Source organism: Typha latifolia, chromosome 10, assembly GCF_019914945.1.
Source record: "Typha latifolia isolate L0001 chromosome 10, TyphaL0001v2, whole genome shotgun sequence".
Classification (NCBI taxonomy): Eukaryota; Viridiplantae; Streptophyta; class Magnoliopsida; order Poales; family Typhaceae; genus Typha; species Typha latifolia.
Window position 1 is genome coordinate 9879524 of NC_133095.1, and position 25226 is coordinate 9904749.

The 25226-nt window shown below is 35.6% G+C and overlaps 1 protein-coding gene and 1 long non-coding RNA gene across 2 annotated transcripts in view; one reads left to right on the forward strand and one right to left on the reverse strand.

The window, feature by feature from the left end:
- Positions 1–12749, reverse strand: part of LOC140796641 (methionine aminopeptidase 1B, chloroplastic-like) — a 29991-nt gene extending 17242 nt beyond the window's left edge. Inside the window, exons 1-5 of the mRNA XM_073149714.1 lie at positions 12472–12749; positions 12298–12376; positions 5879–6116; positions 3068–3229; positions 2929–2970 (exon numbers count right to left, since the gene is read on the reverse strand). Of these exons, the coding sequence (XP_073005815.1) occupies positions 2929–2970; positions 3068–3229; positions 5879–6116; positions 12298–12376; positions 12472–12583 (633 nt within the window). The 5' untranslated portion in view covers positions 12584–12749. The remainder of the gene's footprint in view (positions 1–2928; positions 2971–3067; positions 3230–5878; positions 6117–12297; positions 12377–12471) is intronic.
- Positions 12750–18722: 5973 nt separating this feature from the next.
- Positions 18723–20678, forward strand: LOC140796650 (uncharacterized). Its single transcript, XR_012110497.1, has 3 exons — positions 18723–18979; positions 19316–19355; positions 20603–20678. It is a non-coding gene; the product is annotated as an uncharacterized lncRNA (long non-coding RNA).
- Positions 20679–25226: the final 4548 nt, after the last annotated feature.

Sequence of the window (25226 nt, forward strand, 5' to 3'; positions counted from 1 at the left end):
CAGCCCTATTCTCTCTCTCCTTCCTCCCTTCTGTCGCTTCTTCCTCACCGTCGGAGTCGTCGCCGTGGAATCGGCCAGCCGGAGCGTCGCCGGAGGAAATTGGACCCACCACACTCCTCCCCGGTGGTGATTTTTAGTTCGTGGGCTAGAGATTTGAGATTTTGGTTGTCTTGCCTAGACTCAGGTGAGTGGGTTCACTCACATATTTATTTTATTGTATTTCGTATTTTTGTCGGACCATGTAAATTTTCTGTGTGCAAATTATTTATTTCACCCTTATATGTAAAAATTAAATTGTTACAATTTCTGTGTGCAAATCTATTTATTTCATCTGTACGTGCGAAAATTTAATTGTTTTATTTCCTGTGTGCATTTAATTATTATATTCAGTGCATCACCATACTTCGTGCAAATATTGAAAAATTGTGAAAAGAAAAATAAGACTAGTATTGATACGACTTAGAGAACAGTCCCGGTATAAATCGCTTGCGATTTTTCCGTGGTGACTCAAGTCTATCTGGAAGTCCAGGGGAAAGTCCTAAATTAGATCACTGCGGTGACTTTCTTAGATGACTCTGGCGGGGTTAGGGAACAGTCCTAGGAAGTATGAGAAAATTTCTTAGGTGACTCTAACTTCTCTCAACGGTTAGAGGAAAAGACAAAGTGTGTTGATCACAGGGTGATACCCTCTGATGACCCTAACCGGATCAGCTATGAAGAAAAGTCCCGAGCGTCATCTCGAGGTAACTTCTAGTTGATGTGGATCCACAGGGTTTAGACCCATTGAGACATATGATAGTATAAATATCAAAAAGAAGTTAATATGTTAAAAACGTGCAAGGTTACAAGTTGTGACATTTCTCTATTGTTATCATTGTTACTATGTAGAGAGCATGCCTATTGCATATTATGATGGATATTGTTGCTTTTAGTTTAATTTATTCAGCATTAATATGTTTTAAAATTTATTTGGTTCGAGTGGATTCCACTCACTGAGCTATAGTTGTTGGCTCACGAGTTCTATTATTTTTTTTTTTGTATTTGTTTATTTATTTCAGGTAATAGACAGCGGGGCGACTGAGCGTGATGTACCCGGATTCCACCTCCACTTAGGATTCACCTATTCACCCTTCCGCTCTTTTAGATTTTGTGCTTTAGATTAGAATATTTTATTTTACTTTATTTTATTTTAGAGACTCAAAAACATTAACATTGTTTTTATTTTAATTGCATTTAGTAATAAAATTTTAATAAAGCACATTCTTATTTTATTTATTTATCTTGTCATCTATACGTAGAGAGTATTGGTAAGGCTTCGTGCATCTCAAGCATATTGAGATGCATGGCCGGTCATGATTCCTATTTTGGGTCGTGACAACATGGCTTCATCTATGCACCCTTAGTCACCATAACTGGGCTTCACCTATGTAAATCCTTGCCTGCAATCTTGATATATATCAGGCAAAGCCTTCCACAACTTGTAATACCTAATGAAATTTTCCTTTAGGTTTCTGCAAGATGTAGAGTTCAATTGTTCACACAACTCTGGGGACCTAAATCCACAACATCAGCATTGTAACATAAATGTACTGACACAGTTCTTTCATTATCCTTTTTCTAACAGAAAGATTGTTATTAAAGTTGTAGCTTGAATTTTTCTATATTGCTCCTAATACCTCTTAGGAATGCCACAGCAACACTGTTACAACTAGTGTTTCATGCTTCCTGTGGTAATCTGTGAAGGTCCAGATTTATATATATATATATATCCACCGAATGCTCCTATCTCTCGGCAAAGATCGTGTGAGTGTGCGGTTATGCTTCGGATGCTTCGCCATGGAATAGATCGACAGCATCGAAGATATCTATATACACAGTCACGGTTATGGAGGACTGCGTTCCGGAAAAAGTAGCCTACTTGACTCTATATATATATATATATATATATATATATATAATTTCAAGTTTCAAGGAATACCCTCTAGAATCTATGCAATGAAGTAGATACAGAAAAATCATAAAGGAGAATCCAAGATCCAATACTTCATAGGGGTAAGTCAACATTACTACAGGGAGAACACAAAGCAAATAAGAAAAGAAACTTGGAGCCATATAATCATGCTAAGGAGTCAAACATAAATGCATTGTAGAAAAGGATATTAATTCTGGCACACAATTAAGAAGATAAAAAGCACAAAGGCCTCATAGCCAAAATATTGTATTCATTTCATGGATGGCACCCCTCCTAATAGTTCCGCCGCTCGCTATCGACCTCGTCATCTAGCTATCCATTGCTGATCGCCGTCGCTCGATCTCGCGTCGGGTGCCCTAGCCTAAGGAGGAGGAAGAGAGATCGAGAGAGAGAGAAATCGAGAGAAAGAGAGAGAGATAAGGTTATCAGTTAAAAACTTAAGTTGCAGATCCGGATCTCTCTCTCTCTCTCTCGATCTCTCCTCCTCCTCCCTCAGGCTAGGACGCGGGATCGGGCGAGGCGAGCGGCAACAACAACGGCAACGGCGAAGGCAAAGGTGAGTATACATTTTTTTCCTCTCCTCTTACAGCACGTGCCGTGCCGGCTGGTAGTCGGCACTGTTCGTGCCTATGACACAGCCATCGTTTATTCATTTATCTGTGAAGTTTTATCTTTTTCTAACCATGTGGAAGTCTGATATTGGGGATCCATCCTAATTAAAGCACCACTCTATGTAGGTTGACACAAGCTTGCACAAGATTTACTAGTGCAATACTAAATTGTACAAGTTAGCTGAGACAAGAGGACCTGACTAATCAAAATGGGCAATACCCGCCCACTTGATCAGTAGGATGTGATGTGCACAGTAAATGAATTACAAAAATTAACTGAGAAGAAGAAAAGAGATGGTCAAACAATTCATTTAAGATATTTAACGGAAGAGTTAAACAACTCACATTTAAGAAAACAGTCACATCAATATTTATTATGTCTCCATTCTGCAGAAAAAACAAGAAATATTAATCCAACATTTTGAAATTATTACTATATTAACTCTATGTACAAAACAATGAAGAAAAATTTCATCTTACAAACCTGCAGCTGGCGGGAATCAGGTATGCCATGACACATGCACTCATTGACTGATGTACAAACACTTTTGGGGAATCCACCATATCCAAGTGGAGAAGGATAGGCACCTGCCTCAATGATCATCTGGTGCACTGCTTTGTCAATCTCATTTGTCGTAATAGATGGCTGATAAAAGGAGGCACTTTGTGAACATTATTTTCATGATATCCAAATCACTTATTACAAATACAGAAATAGAAGCATATAGAAAAAAAAAATCCAATTGTACCATGTGTCAGTATTTAGTTATCTATAACCTTTGAGTGTCTGAAATCTAAATACTTTTGACAATCTTCATAGCAGTATACTATAAAGATGCAAAATATAATTTAGAATAGTCCTAACTCTGGGACTATCAAAACTTTCATCACCTAAAAAATATTAAAACTAAAAGAATGTAAATGAACAAAAGTACCTAACATATTCCTTTTATATGCAAATCCATCATATGCACCAGCATGGAACAGGTGCAATATGGACTATATATTAACCTACCAGGATTGAAGTATCAAGCTACACCACTGCAATAGCTAAATAGGATTGAAGTAGGAGTATTTGCACTACAACAAATGGCAGTGTAATGATGTAATCGTTCATATCTCCTAAACTTGCAATATGCCTCACTGCCAAAACCAACTTTTTATATCACAATTTCATCTTCAGTTTTGTAGCACAAGGAGTAGTCCAGTATGATCTGATTTCTGGCCAATGCGATCCACAGTTAAGTAAGCAACATACTATTAGACTATATCAATTAGAAATATAGAATTTTCAGTTTCTATATGACCATTTAAAAACTGATCCCACTATATCTTCTATAACATTTTAAGTGTCCTCGGATTATTACATTCATATCTTTTGAATTCTCATATTATGATCGAATAGTAGTATTTGAGGTGTTTAAGCAAAAGAAAGTATCTTTTTCTCTAAAACAAGCCTCTTTTCTGTTACTCTCTTTTATTCAACATAGGGGTGTAAAAGAGCCGAGCTTGAGTCAGCCGGCTCTAGCTCAGGCTTGAATTGAGCCAAAGTTGAGCCCAAGCCTATTTTCAAGCCGAACTCAAGCCGACCTGAGCCCAAGCCTTTATAATAGGTTATTTTTAAGCCGAGCCTATCGAGCCTATTTTTGAATCAAAGATCTAATGGTTATGGATATACTTATATATAATATATATTAATATATATAGTATTAATAAATAATTTTTTGAGCCGAGCGGCTTGTTTATTTTGACACCCCTAATTCTAAGGTTCTATTGACCCCCTATTCTATTATAGTATTTTCTTTGGATGATATCTACAATTATGCGTACCTCATCTTTTACGCAAGGTTCTCAGGATCGTGATCGGGATCGGCCGTCTAGAAAAACGATATGTATCAGCCGCTCGTATCGAATCAAATTATTTTCTAATTACATAAAATTCTAAATATTAATTAAAAACGCAGAATTTTTAAAAAAATTTAGAAAAAATGATAGGAAAATAAGAATAAAAATTATTCACATATAAAGCCTAAAAAATAAAAAATATATTAGCTTACTCAAAATTCAAAACTTTGATGAAATACCGAGTTAGCTCTCCTAAATTTTTATGATCTTCATCATCATAATCACTATAAGTTTAAAATAATGATGCATAGGACCTGATGCTCTAAAAAATGATTCCATCATACTAGTTATATTGTATGAATCTAATTGTTTGACTTGTGTCTGAGGACGATAATAATAAGTAGAGGTCATTAGATCTACTTGGTGTAGGAAGATAAAGAGAAAGGAATTAAAAACTGAAAAAAAAAACTCACCTGAGGGTGTCGAATCTTCGTCGAAGAATGTCGCCGGAGGTTGAGGTCACTAGTGGAAGAGGTGAGAAAGAAGAGAAAGAGAGAAAGAAAAAGAGAGTGGGGGGGAAGACATCAATTATTGATGTCCCCCAGGTCGGATCCGACCCGTTCCCGCCCATTTCAGGAGGTTGGTAGGTAGGGCCAATCCTACCCTAGCTGAAACCAGCTAGTTGGTTGGTAGGGCCAATCCTGATCCGTTTCGGCCGATACTGAGTGGGATCGGCCAAAACTGAAAACCTTGCTTTTATGTCCAATATTTTAGGTTTCTCCGAATCTTTTGTGTAAGTGTTTTCTTGCAAGCAGATTATGTTCCCTTCTCATCAATTTTTTATTTTCCCCCTAATCTTTTGTTATCACATGTTTATTAGACGAAGTCTCTCTATTAGACTAGCTTCTATGTTTGCACTCATCCAAACTTACGTACTTGTGGTAACATTTGGACAGTTTGTGTAGTATCCGAGAGAGAGATGCAAATTGACCATCTAAAAGCACTAATTCTTTAGAAGTCCATGATTTTCCTTGAAAACAAAAATTTTAAGGTGGATATGAAGCACCTAATGCAGATCTCCTGCTCATCTGAACTTTGGATAGGCTCTTAAGAGATATTAAACTAAGCATTCATAGATTGAGTCTCCTAATCTAATTTATGCGACTATGCTAACATTTGTGTTTCAGAATTCCTTGTAGTATTAATAATTTAATATCATATTTTTCTTCAATTAGAGAAAATAATCAAAATGAACATGCCTAAAACAATATGATTCTGCATTACCATAACACAAAACTGTATTAAACTTAAAAGTCACAGGAAAAAAATGGAGCCATAAAGCAAAACAGAAGCATGCATCACTAATTCATTATAGAGGCACTTGTGAGAAAAAGAAAGAATAAACAGACAGTTGGAATACAAAAATGAAATAGTTATCTGTGGTTCTCACCCTAACTAATGTTCCTGCGAAGTCTAAAACACGTGCAGCAAGCTCGGAAGCAGCTCTCATGCCAGCAATGCCTTCAGCATCATGTACTTGACGTTCACTACAGAGTTCTGGTAATTGGTTTGAACCAACATAAGAAGGCTTTGGAATGTGTTCTGGCACAGGAAGACGTCCAGATACCTTTCCACGCCTCAAAGGTGGCCTTCTTTTTAATTTAACTGAACCTTGAAGCTCTCGTAACCTTCAAGCACAAAACAAAGTTGATAGCATCATGTTAAACAGCAAGATAATTACAATCGTTTGCCCTTTATAGGCTAAATATTGCGCATACATGATGAAGCAGCATACGACTGAAAAGTGAGTGAACTAAAGCAGCGTATAAAGTGGCGAAAAGGAGAGCTCAGGTTAGGTATACAGCAGTACATACTGACTGTAAATACCAAGAACACTTTCATGCACATTTAACAATTAGTTAAGCATGCAAATGTCATCACTTTTGCATTCAGTCTATGGGGAGAGCTCATCATTTATGGCTAAAACTGATCAGGCTACAAGCCTACAACCACTTCAGCAAGCAATTCTTTTTTAGTTGGTTTTGACTTTTAACACCTTTAGAGAAAGTAAAGTCTTTAAGCACCCAAGACATAGTTTGAAGTTTCAATTTTGTTGTGGTTGATTTCCTTTTTCAACCCCCTAGTAACAACCAAAATGTTGGTCAAAATGGGTCAATTTGACCTTTGGTGGTCCAAAACCAAGGTCAAAAGTCAAAACTAGCAATCTGCTCAAGGATGGCTATGCTGATGAAGAATTAGCCCACTAACCAATGAAGGGCTAGTAAAGGTCTCTTTGAGCTTTTGGCAGCCACTTTACTAAAAAAATGTTGAAGCAAGAAAGAGAAAGATAGGATATTAAGAAGGAATTCAAAATTTCTTCTTCAAATTCCATCAAAAGGAAAAAATTTCTTTCATTCTCTTAAGTTTTTTTTTTTTTACATTTTAAAAGTTAATTTGCAGTGCACAAATGATAGAGCTAGCTCAATTTTTCTAGATCCATGGAAGCTAGTTTTTGTCGATCCCGATCCTAGGGTATTGGTAGAATACTCGATTCATATCAGCCGGATATCTGATCTGTATCTGGTTGCGATCTGCTGTATCGGCCAATCCGTCTGATGCGGGTGCGAGAGGGAAAAAGAGAGAAAGAGAGGAAGGAAGAGAGAGAGAGAGGTGGGCTGGGGCAGTATGAGGGAGAGGGAAGAAGATAAGGAGAAAAGGACAGAGAAGAAATGAAGGGAGAGAAGAAATGAAGGAAAAAAAAGAGAGACGTGGGCTGCAACAGCAAGAGAGAAATAGAAGAGAGGAAAAGAGAAGAGGGGAAGAGAAGGGAGAGAGAAGAAATTGAGAAGAGAGAGAGAGAGGTGGGCTGAGACAATAAGGGGGAGAGGAAAGAACAGAAAAAGAAAGGAAAAAGAAAGGAAAGAGAGAAGAAATAGATGAAAGTAAAAAGTTGTGGGATGCGATAGTAAGAGGGAGAAGCAAGAAGAGAGATAGAAGTAAGAAAAAAATTAAAATCATAAAAAAATTGACTTATGGTAGTAAGAGAGATGTGAGGAAGAGAGATAGGGTCTTATTTTTTTAAGTTAATATATTTTTAAAATTATTTAGGTTTCATATATGAGTAATTTTTATTTTCTTATTTTCTTGTCGTTTTAAAAAAAAATTTAAACATTTTTAAATAATATTTAGAATTTACTTAATTAAAAAATAATCTGATCCGATACGAGCAACCGATACAGCTAACAAATATCGTTTTTTTTGGACAACCGATCTCAATCCCGATATCGAGTATGAAAACCTTGTGTAAGAATTGGAAAAAAAAAAATCTGAGAGCGCACCCTTCACCTTCTCTCTCACCATCCATGATGAGGCAGCCGCGATGTTTTTGGCCGAATCCAAATTTGAACCAAAATTCAAAGCCTACCCTATAAATCAAAACCCTAACCCTATTGTTTTCCCCTTTACTTCTCTCCCGCTCTCTTCTTCTTTCCTTCCCGTCGGAGCACCCACCATCGAATCGAAGTGCTTGAGCAATCAGTGACCACCTAAGACTTACCGATCAACCCTCCTCTCCCATCCTTCTTATTAATTTAAAGTTAAATAGGTTAAAATAAAATTACCAAATTTTTGGGTGTAGCAGCTTCGTTGTCAAATCGGGCCAACTGGCAACTTTGGGTCGTCACTCGTGCTCAAGAGCTCCACGTTGTTGGCCTTGTGCCATGGATGCCTTTAGTAGGAGCTTTCATGGCTCAGACCACCGTAGAAGAAACCTCCATGGCCGTCGACCATGAAGAGAAGAATCTTTATCGTCAATGACTTCTCCCCTTCTCAGGTGATCGACCTGGTCCACTATCGGTGTGACTGCCGGTGACATCTCCATCTTTGTCACCGGCGACTTCTCCCCTTCTCAGGTGATCGGCCTGGTCCGCTGTCAAGTGCTCATCTAATTGACAAAAATGACAAACAATCTACACAACAAAGAGAATCAATGATTCGTGAAGAATTGATGCATAATCCTGTACACATTGATAATGATAGCAGTAAGCAGAACTGGGGAGACTGACGATGAGAGACAGATAAAAAAGGTAATGAAAGAGAATAGAAGTATGCATAGAGAGGAAGAAATGAGAAGAAGCAGTGGTTGTAACTTTTAGTAATCTAGAACAATTCATATACAAAAAGAAAGAAAATATGGGAGCAACAGTTTTACTCCTAGGACTACTGGTGTTACAGCAAAGTCTAAAAATATTAGACCAATGGATATATATCTTCAGAAAAAAGGATCGTACATAGCCTTCTATCAAGATCGCTCTAAAAAAAATTAAAAATGTAAAGAAACATATTGGTAAGGCTATCTCTAAATTTTTCTTCTACAATTATATTCATTCCAATATAGCTGATAATCTTTATTATCACACTATAGTGAATGCTATACAATTAGTAGGATTTGGTATTTTATCTCATAGTTCAAATGATATTGCTACTAAATATCTTGACTCAGAGGTAAATAAGCTTCGTACTTACATTAAAATATTTAAATGGTATTAGAATAAATTTAGTTGTACACTAATGTGTGAATGGTGTAGTACACAAAACAAAAGCAATATAATTAAATTTAATAGGACAATATTTCTTAAGTTTATAGATGTTACTGCTCATTTCAAAAGTGCATATTATATTTGTCAGTTGATGGATGAGGTGGTACAAGAAATATATAAAAAAAAAATAGTCGAAGTGATTACTGATAACGAGACCAATTATAAAGCTGCTAGAATTTTTCTTATGATAGAAAAATTTTATTTATATTGAATGTCATGTGCTACGCATTGTATTGATCTCATTTTAAAGAATATTGCAAAAGAATCGGAAATTGACATGGTATACATGAAGGTTAGAGATTGACAAATTTTATATACACCTATGGTTAGGTTTTTAATTTACTTAAGCAAATAACTAGTGGTAGGGAGATCATCAGACCCGGCATTACTAGATTTGCCACTCATTTTTAGCATTGAAGAATATCATGTGCTACAAGGATGATACTACGCGGATATTTACATCACATGAGTGATCTATCAAAATAAAGAATATAAAACTTCAATATAAAACTTTGAGTAAAACTTTGAAGAGCATTGATACCTAAAAATTTAATTCAGTACTAAAGTTGTTGTAACTATATCTTATAATGCTCCAGCTGAATAGTGGTCTATTTATGAATAGGAAGAAGCACCAAATTTGACACTAATAACAAACAAAATTTTATGTCAAACTATGTCCTCATCACAGTGCGAAAGAAACTACTTTCTTTTTAATCCACACCAAAACATGCAACCAATTGACAATGGAAAGATCGAAAAAGTTAGTTTTCTGTCATTATAATATGAGATTGAAAGAGAGAAATATAAAAAGGAATGTAGAAAATGAACAATTAATTGATTTAAATTATACTCCTTGACTCCATAGATTAGAGAAGTAAGAATATATTATTTGATGATAGAGATAACCCATAGTTAGATAAGAGATTAGAAGAGACCACAACAAGGGCAGATGCTGGTATAAGTAATTCGATAGCGAGAGACAGTACACCTACTAATACCAATAATAACCTAATAATACACCTGGCGGTGAGATCGTCCAATTTACATTTGCTAAGGAAAATTAAAAAGGCATAAGAATTGAAGATAAAGGAACTAAGGATATACATACATATTAGCAACATTGTCATAAGAATATTGCTTCCTATGACCATGGTGCATCAAGTATTTATTGTTTAGAGCCATCACAAGATCCATATGTTGGTTATCATCCTCAGTACCCTTAGACACAAAATCCATATGGTGAATATTATCTCCCTCAGACACAAGTCACATAATAAAATCCATACAATATGACTAGTATGATAGAATCACTTTTTTGAGCACCAGGTCATAGGTATCATTATTTACAAACTTATGGTGATTATGATATAAAGACCATAAAAATTTATGATACCCAGCCCGGTATTCATCAAAATTTTGAATTCTGAGTAAGTTAACACATTTTTTAAGTTTTTAGGTTTTATATGTGAGTAATTTTTATTTTCTTTCATTTTTTTTAAATTTTTTAAAAAAATTTTGCATTTGTAAATAATATTTAGAATTTTATGTAATTAAGAAATAGTCCAACCCGATACGAGCGGTTAATACGTATCGTTATTCTGGACGGCTAATCCCGATCCTAATTTCGATATTGGAAATCTTGCTTTACTACATATATTCAAACAAAATATATATATTAAAAGGCTCTTTTAGGGATAAAAGATCCTACAAAAAAATATATTAGAAGCATGCCAATGTGTCGAGCTTGCATGCCACGTGTCTTCAATACAGCAATCCTTGATCTTGTTGGTTTCATACTTGTATAATTATTCTCGGCATAAATTTTAAGTTTCAACTGAGATTGTCCATCTCAAGTGAAACTTTAATCATGCTCTAGGGTCTTTTATAAATGGAGACTGAGGTCCAAAATGCAGGAAAGAGTATTAAGATCATTTCAAGTTTTTGATACAATATACCAGAATTCTACCATAATTTTGCATTTTTTGAGCAGCAGTATGAGATATAAAGGGCATATCAACAAGGGGATTGCATGCCAGATCTCTATTGAGGAGCAAAAGTTTTGATTTATCACTCTAATAGCCATACTTATTAGAGAACAGCATCCTTGGAACTTTTGATGCGTAATATAACTGTAAGACCAGCCATGCTTTGGGATCACAATGTTGGGAATCAGGAAATAACATATGCAAAAGCTGTGTAGCAGCTATAGCCAATAAGAGGATGTTGAGATGAATGAGTAGGGCTAATAGATATAGTAATAAAGAAGTGTATCCAACACAAATTAGGTCTAGCTTCTATAAAATTACTTATGCGGATCAGATTAAATTTGGTCTGGACATGTACAGCATGGACTGCACAATGCACCAACACAAAGGAATAAATTTATTGAATATGAGGTGCCTTGAGAAGGAGGGGAAGGTCAAAAACATGGGGAGGAAGCAAAAAAGGAAAGAGATGATAGAAGTAAATTTAGCAAAGTACCTAACAATATATAAATCCGAATGGAAGAGAATGATCTATAGAGCTAACTCCAGATAGTTGGCTTAGCAACTTCTTTTTATTGTTATCGTTGCTCCATCCAAGCTAGGGCTATCAAAAAAAATAAAAAATTATCTCATATTATTCCACAGGTCTTAAGTTTTCCGAACCAGCCATGAACTTGTCATCAACCATAGAAGTTGGCGTGTACCGCAGTGAAAACAAAATTTAAAAGGATTAGAGGTATCTGCTTCATTGGTTGTACTGGAAGCTCATTCCAATAATGCAATACATTGGAGTATATTGAAGATCATTTGATTAGTTCACATTTCCATCTCCAAATCCCATTTAGGGCCTTTCGTGTTAATCAAATGAATCAAAAGCTAACTGCTAGGGGGTTAGCTGCTGTTAAAAAAAATTGCCGAAAAGGAGAAAATGATAGAAAAGGAAGAGAAAATTAAAAAAAATGTAACACGGATCGTGATTATTGTGTTCAAGTGCATATATCAACATGCAAACACATAAGATATGCAAATACGAACATGCATAGTTGTGTATATGCATCAAGATAAAAAAAATTTCTAATTTATGGAAAGGTGCGCGTGGAATAGATCACAAAGGAAACTCAATATTTTCCACCATAGAGAGCTAATCCTCAAACTATACATGTATAACACACACACACACACACACAAAAAGAAAGATAAAGCAACTCTTCTTCTTTTTCTGCAACATTTCTATGTACAAAAAATTACTTCCCTGTAACATGGAAATCCATACTACAAACCCGTACCTCTTTATTCGAATGGCCTCCTCCAATGCTGATAATTTACTTGACACAATGACGCATCGCTTTTGTACGATTTCTTTCCCTTAAGTAAACGAATAAAAAAATTACTTCTTTAGACCTGATTCAAAGAAAGGGAAGAAGAGAACGGTAGGCGGTCATTACGAAGGGATACCATACCTGCGCGGCGGAGGAGAGAGGTGCTGAGGGGTCGGCCGGCGAGGAAATGGGTGTCGGAGGAGACTCCGAGAAAGGAGGAGGAAGGAGGAGATAACAAGCTCAGCCCGGTCATGGAGGAGAGGTGGAGGAAGCTCGAGAAGTGCTTCTCTTTTCTTCTCTGTTTCTTCTAGTGTTGTGTTTCAAGTCGGGGGGCTTTTGGCGTACGATTTGGCCGAGGGATTTTGGGAAACAAAATTGGATAGGAGGAGGGAAGACTGAAGAGAGAGGAGAAAGGGATAGAATTGGACCACGTGAGACGCGCGTGAGTGAAAGACATCTACTACTTGACTGGATGCTTCTGCAATTTTATTGTAATTATTTTTGTAATTTCCAAGATTAAGATTGAAAAGTGAGTGTATATAGTTTTTTTTTTTAAGTCAATGCATATTTTGCTATAATAAAATGTATATAATTTATATACGCGATGCATATTATAACCTATTATTATTAATTAAAAAATTTAAATATAATTAAATTGTTTTTTAAATTAGTTAATTACACTCAGCTTCCGAGCTATTAACGCATAGACACTGTGAATTAAAAAAAAAATTGCCACATAGACAACTTGATCTGATGGATTTATGTGAATTTCTTAGTTCAAGAGGTCTTACTAGCTCATAGCTTAAAGAGACCTAAGTATAATTATTATTTTTCTATGTGCATCTTAATTTTTTATAATATATATAAGTTTATGAGCTAGTGAGTTAATTTTCATTCACTTCTCTTCATTAATTTGACTAAGTAAATATTTGACAATAAAGTACACTTTGAGCTAAATTAATTCCACCATTAAACTATCATTAATAATATGTGGGCCTCCTATTTAAAACTTAGCTCAAAATTAATAAAAATTCATGTCAAATACATGAAATTACCAACAGTTATTTCATTAAAAAGATTAAGTAAACTAATACTTCTAAGATATAGACCATATCTATATGCATATGGTAGAGCCACATAATTTTTATTTTTTCATAGTTGAAAATAACATTTAACACAACACATTTGGATCTTGTGGTATCCCAATATGTAGTGATCAGTCTATATTTTAATACTTCTAAATATACTTTTTTTTTTCTCTTATGATATTTTCTTTAAATTTGATTAAAGTGAGATCACTCCATTACCAACTCATCAGCAAAATATGGGTTTGATATTTCTTCAGCTTTGATACTATAATCTTATGTCAGATGCTCTTTCAGTGCAAATATTTCTTCTTACATCATCTTTTTTTATTTCATGCTTAGGCACTCCTTAATATTATTCTATTTGATTAATGTTGCATTAGCATAGTACCTCAGATTTGGCGTACGTTGTCATCTTAATCTTCTTAGTTATTATTTTGGCCTAGCATCTATCTCTTCTTCTTCATCTTGATTCTCTTCTGTTATGTTGTAATGCACTTTGTGGTGCCTATATTTGGACTAGTGACATTCCTTGGATATTTAGACAAAGCACTATCTAACTTATCTCCATGTACTGCATGCTTTCAAACTAGAAAGTGCTCTCTCTCTTTGTTCCTCTAACTTCTCATGTAGTTTATCTTCGACTTCTTTAGACGTAATATATTACTATTTGTGTTGACCACCTAGATGATATTACGACATCGATCAAAGACTAAGATTCCTCCATACATAACAATGATTATTTTTATGATTGCAACATCATCACCCTTTTCTTTTTCTATCATAATTACAAACTTAGATGCATCGTACCACCTCCTTATCAAATTTACCCAATACTTAAGTAGTCAGTCAAATACTATAAAATGAGTTATTAAAGGCATAATATTTCATAACTTCTAAAATGGTGATACAAAGCCTAATTTTGCTTGAGACGGTCATAATAAAAGTATCTTGTAGTTCCTTTTGTGCTTCACATATATATAAGGTAAAAATAATATTTGACATCTTTATTCATGTATTCTTATCAAATAGGATATTTTGAATCATAATAACTTATATGTATTATTGTTGGAGTTATTTATTTTCATAATTTTCTTATCTTTGTATATATTGACCACATAAGATATGACCATACTAGGCTCATATTCTGTTTGGTTAGCATATAACATGCTTCAATAAATATCCTCTAGATATCATTTTTTTTCTTTTCGTGACTCCATTTTATGGTGTATTTGGATATAGTCAACTATTTTCTTATCTTGCATTTTTGTAGAAATTTTAAGAACTCGCACAATCCTTTGTTTGTGTGGGATCTTAATATTTCGGTGGCTGAAAATTAGAGTGGTAGGGGCTGACAATTGAGTTTCAAAGAAGGTGTATGTCTGAAGACTTCCGGAGTATTGAGCAGTAGCTATTTCAACTACTATATGTTTCTGGTCAAATTAATAGCAATACAAGAGATAAGTATACATGAAGGTTTGCACTAGTAGTTTTACTATTAAATCTCTTCACTCTTTAGTAATTACGAAGATATAATTGTTAGGATAATATCGGGGTAATAGAAGTTACTAATACCTCTAAAAGTGTTAAGTCCTTTGGCTGGCTTATAATAACAAAATCTAACTAAGGATAATCTGATTAAAAGAAATTCGGTTGGGAATCTTAGATGTGTTTATTGTGGCAAAAATGAGAGTGTTACACTTTTTTTTTCCCTCTAATATGAGAGTTATTTTGAGTCGGTTAAAGATGTTTGAGGTTTTTTAAGATCCCAAAATGTCAAGAGACCTCTGGACGTCTGGCATATGTTAAGAAATTGAATAAAGAGATAAGTGCACCTGGTTGGACATAAATTATAAAAAATTTAACTTGAGATGACTCAACATCGGCAAGACTTAGTTCACTGTCTTTACAATATGTTTTTATGTTGAGTAGGGGCAAAATATGCTAATGCCAAATGTAACGACCCAACTTTTAAAAAAAACACATTTTTGCATGGTACGAGGCCGGCCACATTGCGCGGGCTGGGGGTGCCATGCACTCCCAGCCGCTGGCCCGACCAACCAGGCCGGGCCAGCTAGCTCCGGTGGGCCTGTCGGCGCCGCAGCCACAGCGTCGGCGTCCCCATTGCCTCTCTCTCCCCCTTTATATTTCTCTCTCACTCACTCACTCACTCACTCACTCACTCTCTCTCTCAAACTCTCTCTCTCTCTCTCTCTCCCACTGTTACCACTGTCATCGCCATCCTTGGAAACCACCGCCGCCACCTCCACAAGCATCGATGAGCTCCTCTCTCTCTCTCTCTATCTCTCTCTCTCTCTCTCTCTCTCTCACACACACACACACACACACACACACACACACACACACACACACCCGAGCTTGGGCTTATCGAAGCTGAGCCGCCGGTAAGAGGCCGGCCGCTAGTTGGCCAGCAGCAGCTGGTGCCCTCCCCGCCAGCCCGGGTCCGCACCTCCCTCCCCTCCTCTTCCTCTTCTCTTCTTCTTCTTCCTTCTTTTCTTTCTTTCTTTCTTTTCTTCTTCCTTTCTTCTTTTTCTCCATTCTCGGTCCCTCCCCTCCTCTTGTTGCAACAGTGCTGGGCCGAGCCCAGCACTGTAGCAAAGAGGATTATATTTTATATATACATATATAATTATTTTCTAATGTTAGGTAAATTAGTCTATTTAGATAATTGATTATTTTGATAATTTACACTCACTAATATAATTTTACTAATATTTTTAGTATAATAATTTATTAATTTTAATTATAAACATGGCCTATAAATTTATTTATAGTTTAGTTATCATTTATTAGATTAATATATGTAGTCTCATTCATAATAATCTTACATTTAAATTTATATTTTATAGCTATTTTAAATATATTATTATTGTCTAATAGTTTGTATAAAATGGAATACTGGACTTGCATATTATTTTAGTATAATAGGATAATGACTATTTTGCGTATAACTTATGATTAATTAAATAAAAGTAGGTATTACAAAATAAGTATTAATAATATTATTTTTATATATAGTCGTCTTTGTTATTTACAAAAAGGAGATAAATTACTATTTACTTATTACTTATTATATAATTAACAAACTAAGATTTTTAGTAAATAAATATAAATTATGGTAATAGCATATTAATATTATCACAATTGAACTTATCCTATGAATCTAATCAATTTTAAACCTAATAAAATATCATATTTTACTCGAACAGATTATAATCGGATAAACAACTAACTTTATGTTACTTAAATATTTTCAGATCCCGAACCCCCTATTTGAGACCCTTTGGATCTTGCTAATGATGTGTGACGGTTGATTGATGGATGTGAGGGATATGTATGTTGGATTTTCTGATCAGAGGTGAGTAGTCATATTCCCTAGACGTCTTTCTCAAATTATGTTATATTATATATATTATGTATATACATGTTTTGACCTCCAACATTATTATATGACTTTATCTAGAGATGATTATAGTCTAGCATATTTTTATCATGCATATAATTAGGTTGACCTTGGATATGAGTATGATGATGATTAATAGAGATGGTGAGAGATGATTATACTATTCTAAGGTTATGTCCAGTTGATCTGTAGCATGAGTATGCATGTGTTGACTGCATAGTTGGAGACTACATTGTATTATTTTTCTCTTGATTCCTATTCTACCTAAATTTCTGTTATGTAGTGACTTGTTATCGTACTAGATATATGCATATGATCTGGCATTTAGAGGGGAAAGCATGAAATATGATTGATGTGATAGCTGATAGAAAGCGTGAGGATATCCGAGTGGGCGTGAGGGTTAGGGTGTGCCTAGAGATGATTGATCACTCAACATGGTCGCGATCTTAATGGTCTTACGTCCGAGGTCGTTAGTCCGTGTGAGCAGCAGACATTTAGACATATGTCGTTCACCAGGGCATATGTGGCGAGTTATCTTCATGAGGTTTTTATCAGCTAAAAGGGTGCCCGGTCTGGATGGATGTTGATACCCTTGCGGGTGGCGGGGTATGGTTATATTTGAGATACTCTTATAGGTGGCGGAGTATGCTCTGAGCCTTCGAACATGATGTTGAGACCGGGTACTAGGTGTTGACTATGCATAGTGGTCTAGTATGATGATGACATATAGAGATGACATTGATGATTGAGATATTAAGAAATGCATATGATTTTATTATCATCTAATTACTTGATTATCGAGTGGTCAATATACATCATATATGGTTGCATTTGATATCATAGTATGGTCATGGTCGGCATGCATCATGTGTCATATTTAAGAGAAAGTTATGATGATAGTATGACATGGAGATTTATTTATACATTATCGAGAATTATATATTTTATTAGTTATGACATGACATGTTATCTATTTTTTATTTATGTATTATTGAGGAACATTCATATACTCATTCATGACATGATGCTCTTTTTGATTCATATTATCTAGTACATGATTTACTCTCTATTTGGCATCACTAATTCGAGGTAAGGTCTATTCACTAAGCATGTTGCTTATGACTCTCTTTTTATTTCTTTTCTAACCCTCTCAGATATGTGGTACGTGATAACGACTTGAGATATCTTAAAAAAATATTTTAGAGCGATGATGAGGTGAGCTATAGATACGAGATGGTATAGATAATAGTTTATATAAAATTGAGTTTTACCAATATTTGATATTTGTACTCTTTTATATTAGACGATGATTTATATAATACAGGTCGAATAATAGTGTACTATAGTATTAGTTGTTTTAGTTGTATCTTAATGGTTTGTTGTGGCCTGTGTGGGTCCTACCAGATTATGTAGTGGTCTAGTGTATATTATTATGGACTTGGATATTCTTATGTTAACATATTTATTTGGTTAATAGTATGATTTATTTGGTGATGAATTATGTGATCATGGATCGGTTAGCAGATTTTATTTGATGATGTCATGATTATATGTGCACAGGAGTATCTGTGTATGACGGACCCCGCCTAACCTGTCGTGTGTGCCATGTGGGCACGTGGGCGTGCACGTGCCTATGCCGGGCAGGGGCGTTACAATTTAGGTGGTATTAGAGCTTAGGTTTAAGGATGATCTGGCAAACCACCAAGTATAGTAGTTGTCGGTTTATTTTAGAATTACGCTAGTAATCGATATTTATGAGTAGAATATTAATTGGTTGAGATAGAGATCTAAGTTGTGATGTTGAGATTATTAAGTCTTGATACTTGACCATCCCGAGCACACTCTACGCACCTCTCTCCTCTCTCTATCCCGAGCACATCCTCATCCCGAGCGGTCCTCTTCTCTAGTCTCCACTACTCCGAGCAACATCCCTACCCTCAGCTGTCCTCCTCTTCTCTCTTCATCTCTTTCTCTCTCTCCTCTCTCTATCCCGAGCACATCCCTACCCCAAGCTTTACTCATCTCTCGTTTCCACTATTCCGAGCATATCTCCACTACTCCACGCATATCTCCACCCAAAGCAGCTGCTCTCAACTATTTTTAGAGGATATAAAGGAGAATAGACGATAAAGGGTGTTAAGTAAGATATTGCCTCGCTCGAAACCCTTAATTTATTTTATATTCTTTCTAGGGCATGAATTTTTTTTATCATGGCCCCCAACTGTGCGCATGTGTGTAATTATAAATTGGTGTTAGGGATCTGTTGCCCAAACCCTACCATTGTGGTCCCTTGCCCTTAATTATAATGTCAACTGACAATCGTCTTTATTCATAATTGTAGAAATGGGTCCCATGGTATATTAAAGCTTTAATTTCTGCTCCTCTTTGGTAGACAAGATATTTTTCCACATATTATGTGGTCCCTTGTAATGTAATGTGATTCAGATAGTTAATTTTATTATTTTTTGCATGACAGATAGCTGATTGCAGACGTAACTTGAGGATATTTTATGGGGGTAAGATGCTGCATGATCCCAAAAAACACTACATGGGTGGGGAGATATCATATTCTTTTGTGGACCCAGATAAGATGTCAGTTATTAAATTTATGGATATAGCAGTTCAATTTGGTTGCCCACCTACTTGTAGAATATATTATCTGCTGCTAGGGACATCATTGGATGAGGGTTTAGTGGAGATAGTTCATGATAAAGATGCTCCTCATATGTTTAGTACAATTTCAGATTCACAAAGCATTGATATGTACTTTGTGGATAGTATTATTAACATGGAAGAGCTTTTAAGTCAAACTACTACAACATTGATTGCTTTTACTAAAGAAGAATCATTAACTCAAGCCACTGCTATGAATGAACCAGCTGTGAATGAACCAGCTGTAAATGAACCAGCTGGGAATGAACCAACTGGGAATGAAGAGAATGTGAATCAAGATGATGAAGATGATGAATAAGCACTGATGATACAGAATGTGATGACATCCTTTGGATAGATAGCTCAAGTAATGAGGAAAATGAAGAAGATGACAACAGTGACGACATGCGTAGCTTGCATGGTTCTGATGATAAATGTGGCAAGCCTAACTTTTCGGAATTTAGAGGAGAAAGAGATATACAAGAACCTAACCTTTAAAATGGGATGAAATTTGCCACACCCACTCAGTTTAGGAGTTTCCTAAGGGAGTATCATATTAAAGAAGGTTATGAGTTTAAGTTTATTAAAAATGAAACAAGAAGAATTATGGTGGTATGTAAGAGGGGTTGTGGTTTTAGATGTCATGCATCTCCTATTGGGCACACATGTACTTTTCAAATTAAAAATTTGAGAGGTCCTCATACTTGTGGTAGGGTGTATACAAATCATAGTGTCACAAGTACTTGGCTTTCAAACAAATATTTGGATAAATTAGTGGATAACCCAAAATTGAGTGTTGGGTCCATTAAGAGGACAGTTTTAAGGGATTGGATGTTGGATGTTTCTACTAAACAAGTATATAAGGCTAAGAGGAAGGATATTAAGGTCATTGAAGGAGATCATTCTATGCAATATATGAGATTGAGAGATTATTGTGAAATGATAAGAGCAAAGAATCCACAAAGTGCTGCCATGTTGAAGGTTGATAGGGCTATCTTATTTATATCATATGCTGCACAAATCAGTGGGTTCATTGATGGTTGTAGGCCTATAGTAGGTCTAGATGCACGCCACTTAAAAGGACCTTATGGTAGCCAACTTATTCATGCAGTTGGTAGAGATGGAAACAATCAAATGTTTCTTATTGCAGTTGCAGTCGTTGAGGCAAAGTGTAGAGATAGCTGGACTTGGTTTTTCGAGAATCTTATTTCACTAATTGGGAGGCCTGAAGAGAAAGGGTGGTGTTTTATTAGTGATAAACAAAAGGTATAAATTCACTATTTACTATTTTTATTTTTTGTTTAAGTTTATGTTAGTGTTTACTGTTTACTGTTTATTGTTTTTGTTTTCTATTTAAGCTGATGTTAGTTTTCTATTTCTATGGTTAGTTTAATATTAGTTTTTACATGTATGTTAGTTTCTACATGTATATAGTTTACTGTTAGGCATGAAGTTTACATGTATATAGTTTACTGTTACTGTTTATATGGTTAGTTTATATCAATTTTTACATGTATGTTAGTTTTTATGTGTATAGTTTACTGTTAGGCATGAAGTTTAGAATTGAAGGTTTACTGTGAGGCATGTATGTAGTTTTTACATGTATATAGTTTACTGTTAGACATGCATGTTAGTTTTTACATATATATAGTTTACTGTTAGGCATGAACCAGTTAATTATATGTTTACGTTATAGGGCTTGGTCCAAATATTTGAGAACCTCATGCCTAATATGGAACATAGATATTGCATGCGTCATATGTATGCAAATTTTAGTAAAATTTTTAAAGGAAAGGAATATAGGGACTTGATGTGGGGAGCAGCATCAGCTTACATAGTCCAAGATTTTGAACATCAAATGGAGTTGTTGAAAAATAGAAACAATGATGCATGGAATTGGCTGATAAAAAAGGAGCTAGGGGGCAAGAAGTATGTTTAGCACAAGAGCTAGGTGCTCAAGAATTGTGAACAATTGTAGTGAATCATTCAATGTTTTCATTAAGAATACTAGGGATAAACCAATTGTCACAATGATGGAGATGATAAGAAGACAACTGATGTCAAGATTCCAACATCTTCTTGAAGTTGGAAAATAATTTAATGGGAAATTGTGTGCTAAAATTCAAAATAAAAATTGGAGAAAAAGAAGGCACTTGCAAGACATTGTCATGTGCTTTATTCAGGGAATAAGGTATTTGAGGTCACAAATACTTCAACTCTTAGGAGTTATATTGTTGACCTACGAGGGCATATGTGCACATGTAAAGAATGGGACTTAAGTGGCATTCCTTGTTCTCATGCAGTGGCTTCTATATTTTTTGATAGAAGTCAACCAGAAGATTATGTCAGTTCTTACTATCATAAAGACACATTTATTAGAACCTACAACCATGTAACCAGTCCTATTCTAGATCAGTCTATGTGGGGACATTCCAATTGTGACCAAATATTGCCACCAAAAATTCGAAGGCCACCTGGCAGGCCTAAGAAGTTGAGGAGAAGAGGAGAGGATGAAAGTAACAAACCTAAAAATCCAAGTACTATTAGAAGATGCCACACCATAATTAAGTGTAGAAAATGCAACCAAGTTGGGCATAATGCAAGAACATATGGAAGACCAACCAGTGCAGCAGCATCTTCATCAGCAACAGCCTTAGTTCTAGCAGCAACATCTCCATCATTAGCAGCAGTAGTTCCTGCAGTATCTTCATCATCATCAGTAGCAGCATCTTCATCCTCACTTCCAGTAGCATCAATACCAGTACCAGCAGTAGTACCAGGAAAGAAAATTGCTGAACATGGCAACTTGTACCAAGCACATGTACTTGTTTACATTAGCAATTTACTGTTTACTTATAAAAAATAATTGAAAATTTATATTTTTTGTAGCATTCAAGAAGGAGCCTAAGATTACAGAGTGCAATATTTTCTGCCCCAAGAACAGCTAAGCAAAATTTATTTTATACACTGAATTTTACTTCATATGTACCTAATAAAATTCAATTGTCATTGAACACTCGTAGGTATCCGCAAGCATTACTAGAAAGGGGTCTGCTCGTGGTAGGCGCTAATCCTGAAGTCATGATATTTTTGGGTACTCATTAGTGATGTTGGATGTATTTTGGATGATATACTTGATGTATATTTTGGATACTATTAATGTATTTTGGATGGTGCATAATATAATTTAGATATACTTTGTATGATGGATGATATATTTTGGATGCACTATTGTATGTATTATATTGGTACTTTGGATGTATGACATATATCTGGGATGTATGACAAACTGGCCATTAGTGATAATTGTATGACAAGTTTGGATTGAATGTTAATGAATGTATGACAAGTTTGGATTTATGACAGACTGGACATATATTTATCTGAATAGTTTGGTTTGGATTGAATATTAATAGTTTGGATTGAATGTAATTGTTTGGCCTTGTTTGTTATCAATAATTTAAATAGTTTGGTTTGGTTTCATTAGGATGATTTATCTGAATAGTTTGGTTTGGATTGAATATTAGTAGTTTAGATTGAATGTAATTGTTTGGCATTGTTTGTTACCAATAATTTGATTGCTTTTATCATTTTTAAACAATGTAACCTGATGGCTTGTATAGAAATAAAAATTACATATTGCAATACCAACATCATATTACACATTTGATACATATTACAATACCAACATCATAGTCCAGTACCAACATTCTATTACATATTTGACATATTACAATGAGAATTTGCTTTACAAATTGCATACCCAGAAAATAAAAGCTACTACAAACAAGTAAATGATAAATATCCTCCTTTCCTTTCTCTGATAGTGAGCAATCTTCAATGATAATTTCTGATTATCTTCATTTAGTCTCCTCAACTGATTATATAATTCATTGTTCTCCATTTGTATCTTTTCTACCTTAATTAGCATGTCTTCTTCTCTCTTTTGTAGCAGCATTCCTATTCAATAAAATCTTTGCAAATTCTTTTCCTCTTAGACAAATAGGAGGATCAATCCAACAAAAAAATTCACAACCTGATCTCTGTACATATTTAAAATTTAGGTGAAAACGTAACTTAAAAATCAAACTATAGAACTAAAATTTAACCTTAAAATGGGCACATCCAAGGAATCTCTTGCCAGGATTGTTCTCAGTGAAGCTTGTTCGAAGTGCAACGATCATTCCACAGTGGCATACCACTTCGGTTGAAGGGTGCGACCATCATTGACTATCAATGCTACCAGTTAGAGAGCTTGAAGATGCCATGAAGGTGGGAGATTGATGATAACGATAGGGAGAGAAGCTTGATTGTGTAGGGTGTGGAGGTGAGAGGTTGAAGCTTGAAGAATGAAAAAAAAATTAGTGGAGGTGGGAGGTGGGGAGTTGGAAAGATTAGAGAAGGGGATGGGATGCAGCAGACTTTGGAAGAAAAATAATGGGAATCGGGCTCAGCTAATATTGGAGAAGAAGAGAGGGTTTTAATTGGCTCTCTAAGGGTATTTTGGTCATTATAAAAGTGATATGATCTCTACTTTGATACTAGCTTGATACGATCTCCCCTTTTTGGCGAAGGCTCGATCTATTCCGAATTTCAGATCTGGATAGGATCTGACATGGAATTTTGGAAATAAATCCCGAAAGATGCCGTCGTCGGATCGATGTGAGATTTTTATATGCTACAACCCAGAAAAGAGCTTTCCAATAGATCAAGTTTCAGGCGAATCAGATGTTGGGATCTTAAGATATTGTTCGATTAGTGGACGAATATCGGAAAGTCTGTCTTAGGATCCATAGATGGAGGCACGAAATCCTTGTTGATGGTGGAGGTTGGTGGATTGGCGTTAATAGGGTGGCACCGGTGAATAAATGGTGGTGGAAGGGTTATGGGTGATGGAAGGGTTAGGGCAAAGTGATGGATAGATTGGAAGAATGGGGAGGAGTGGGCTGCCCCTAAGGGACTAGGGTGATTGGCAGGTCGAGGGAGGCTAGAAGCGGCGACGCCGGGAATCGAGAGAACAGGAGAGAAGAAGACGAAGGAGACAAGGGCAAAACTCAATTCATTTAATAATGACTCCATGGTTGCCATCCACACCTTTAGAGGCTAACTAAACAATTCAAAATAACCCTAAATAGTATATTTTTGTTGACAGCGTTCGAACGTGCCCGATCGCATTCCAACGCACATATTTCTTACTTCTCTGGATTTGCGAATGCGATGCAGGCGTTCGCAGCGCGTTCGAACGCACAATTCGCTCTTTGGATGTGCGAACCTAATGTAGTCGTTCACAAGCGCGTTCAAATGCACTCCACCCGCGTTCGTATGCAACATACAGAAAACTTATTATTATTATTTTTTTAGAATTAAACACTAAAACAAGAAACAAAGTGTAATAACCCAGATAAAAATAAAAGAAAAGAAAAGAAAATAATAATATTAATAACCAATAATAATAATAATATATAAATTAAATATAAAAAAGAGATAAAAGAAAGAAATAAAAAAAATTGTTGCATGGCACGAACTCGTGCCATGCAAATTATGGGTCGGGCCAGCTGGCTGCGGCGGGCCTTGCCGCCGCCGTCGCAATTGCCGCCCTTCCCCTCCTTCACCGCCTCTCTCTCTCTCCCTCTAAATCTCTCTCCCTTTCTTTCAGTCTCTCTCTCTCTCTCCTTCCCTTGTCGATGCCGGCCTACCACCGCCGTCACTGCCGTCGCCGCCGCAACCCCCCTCAC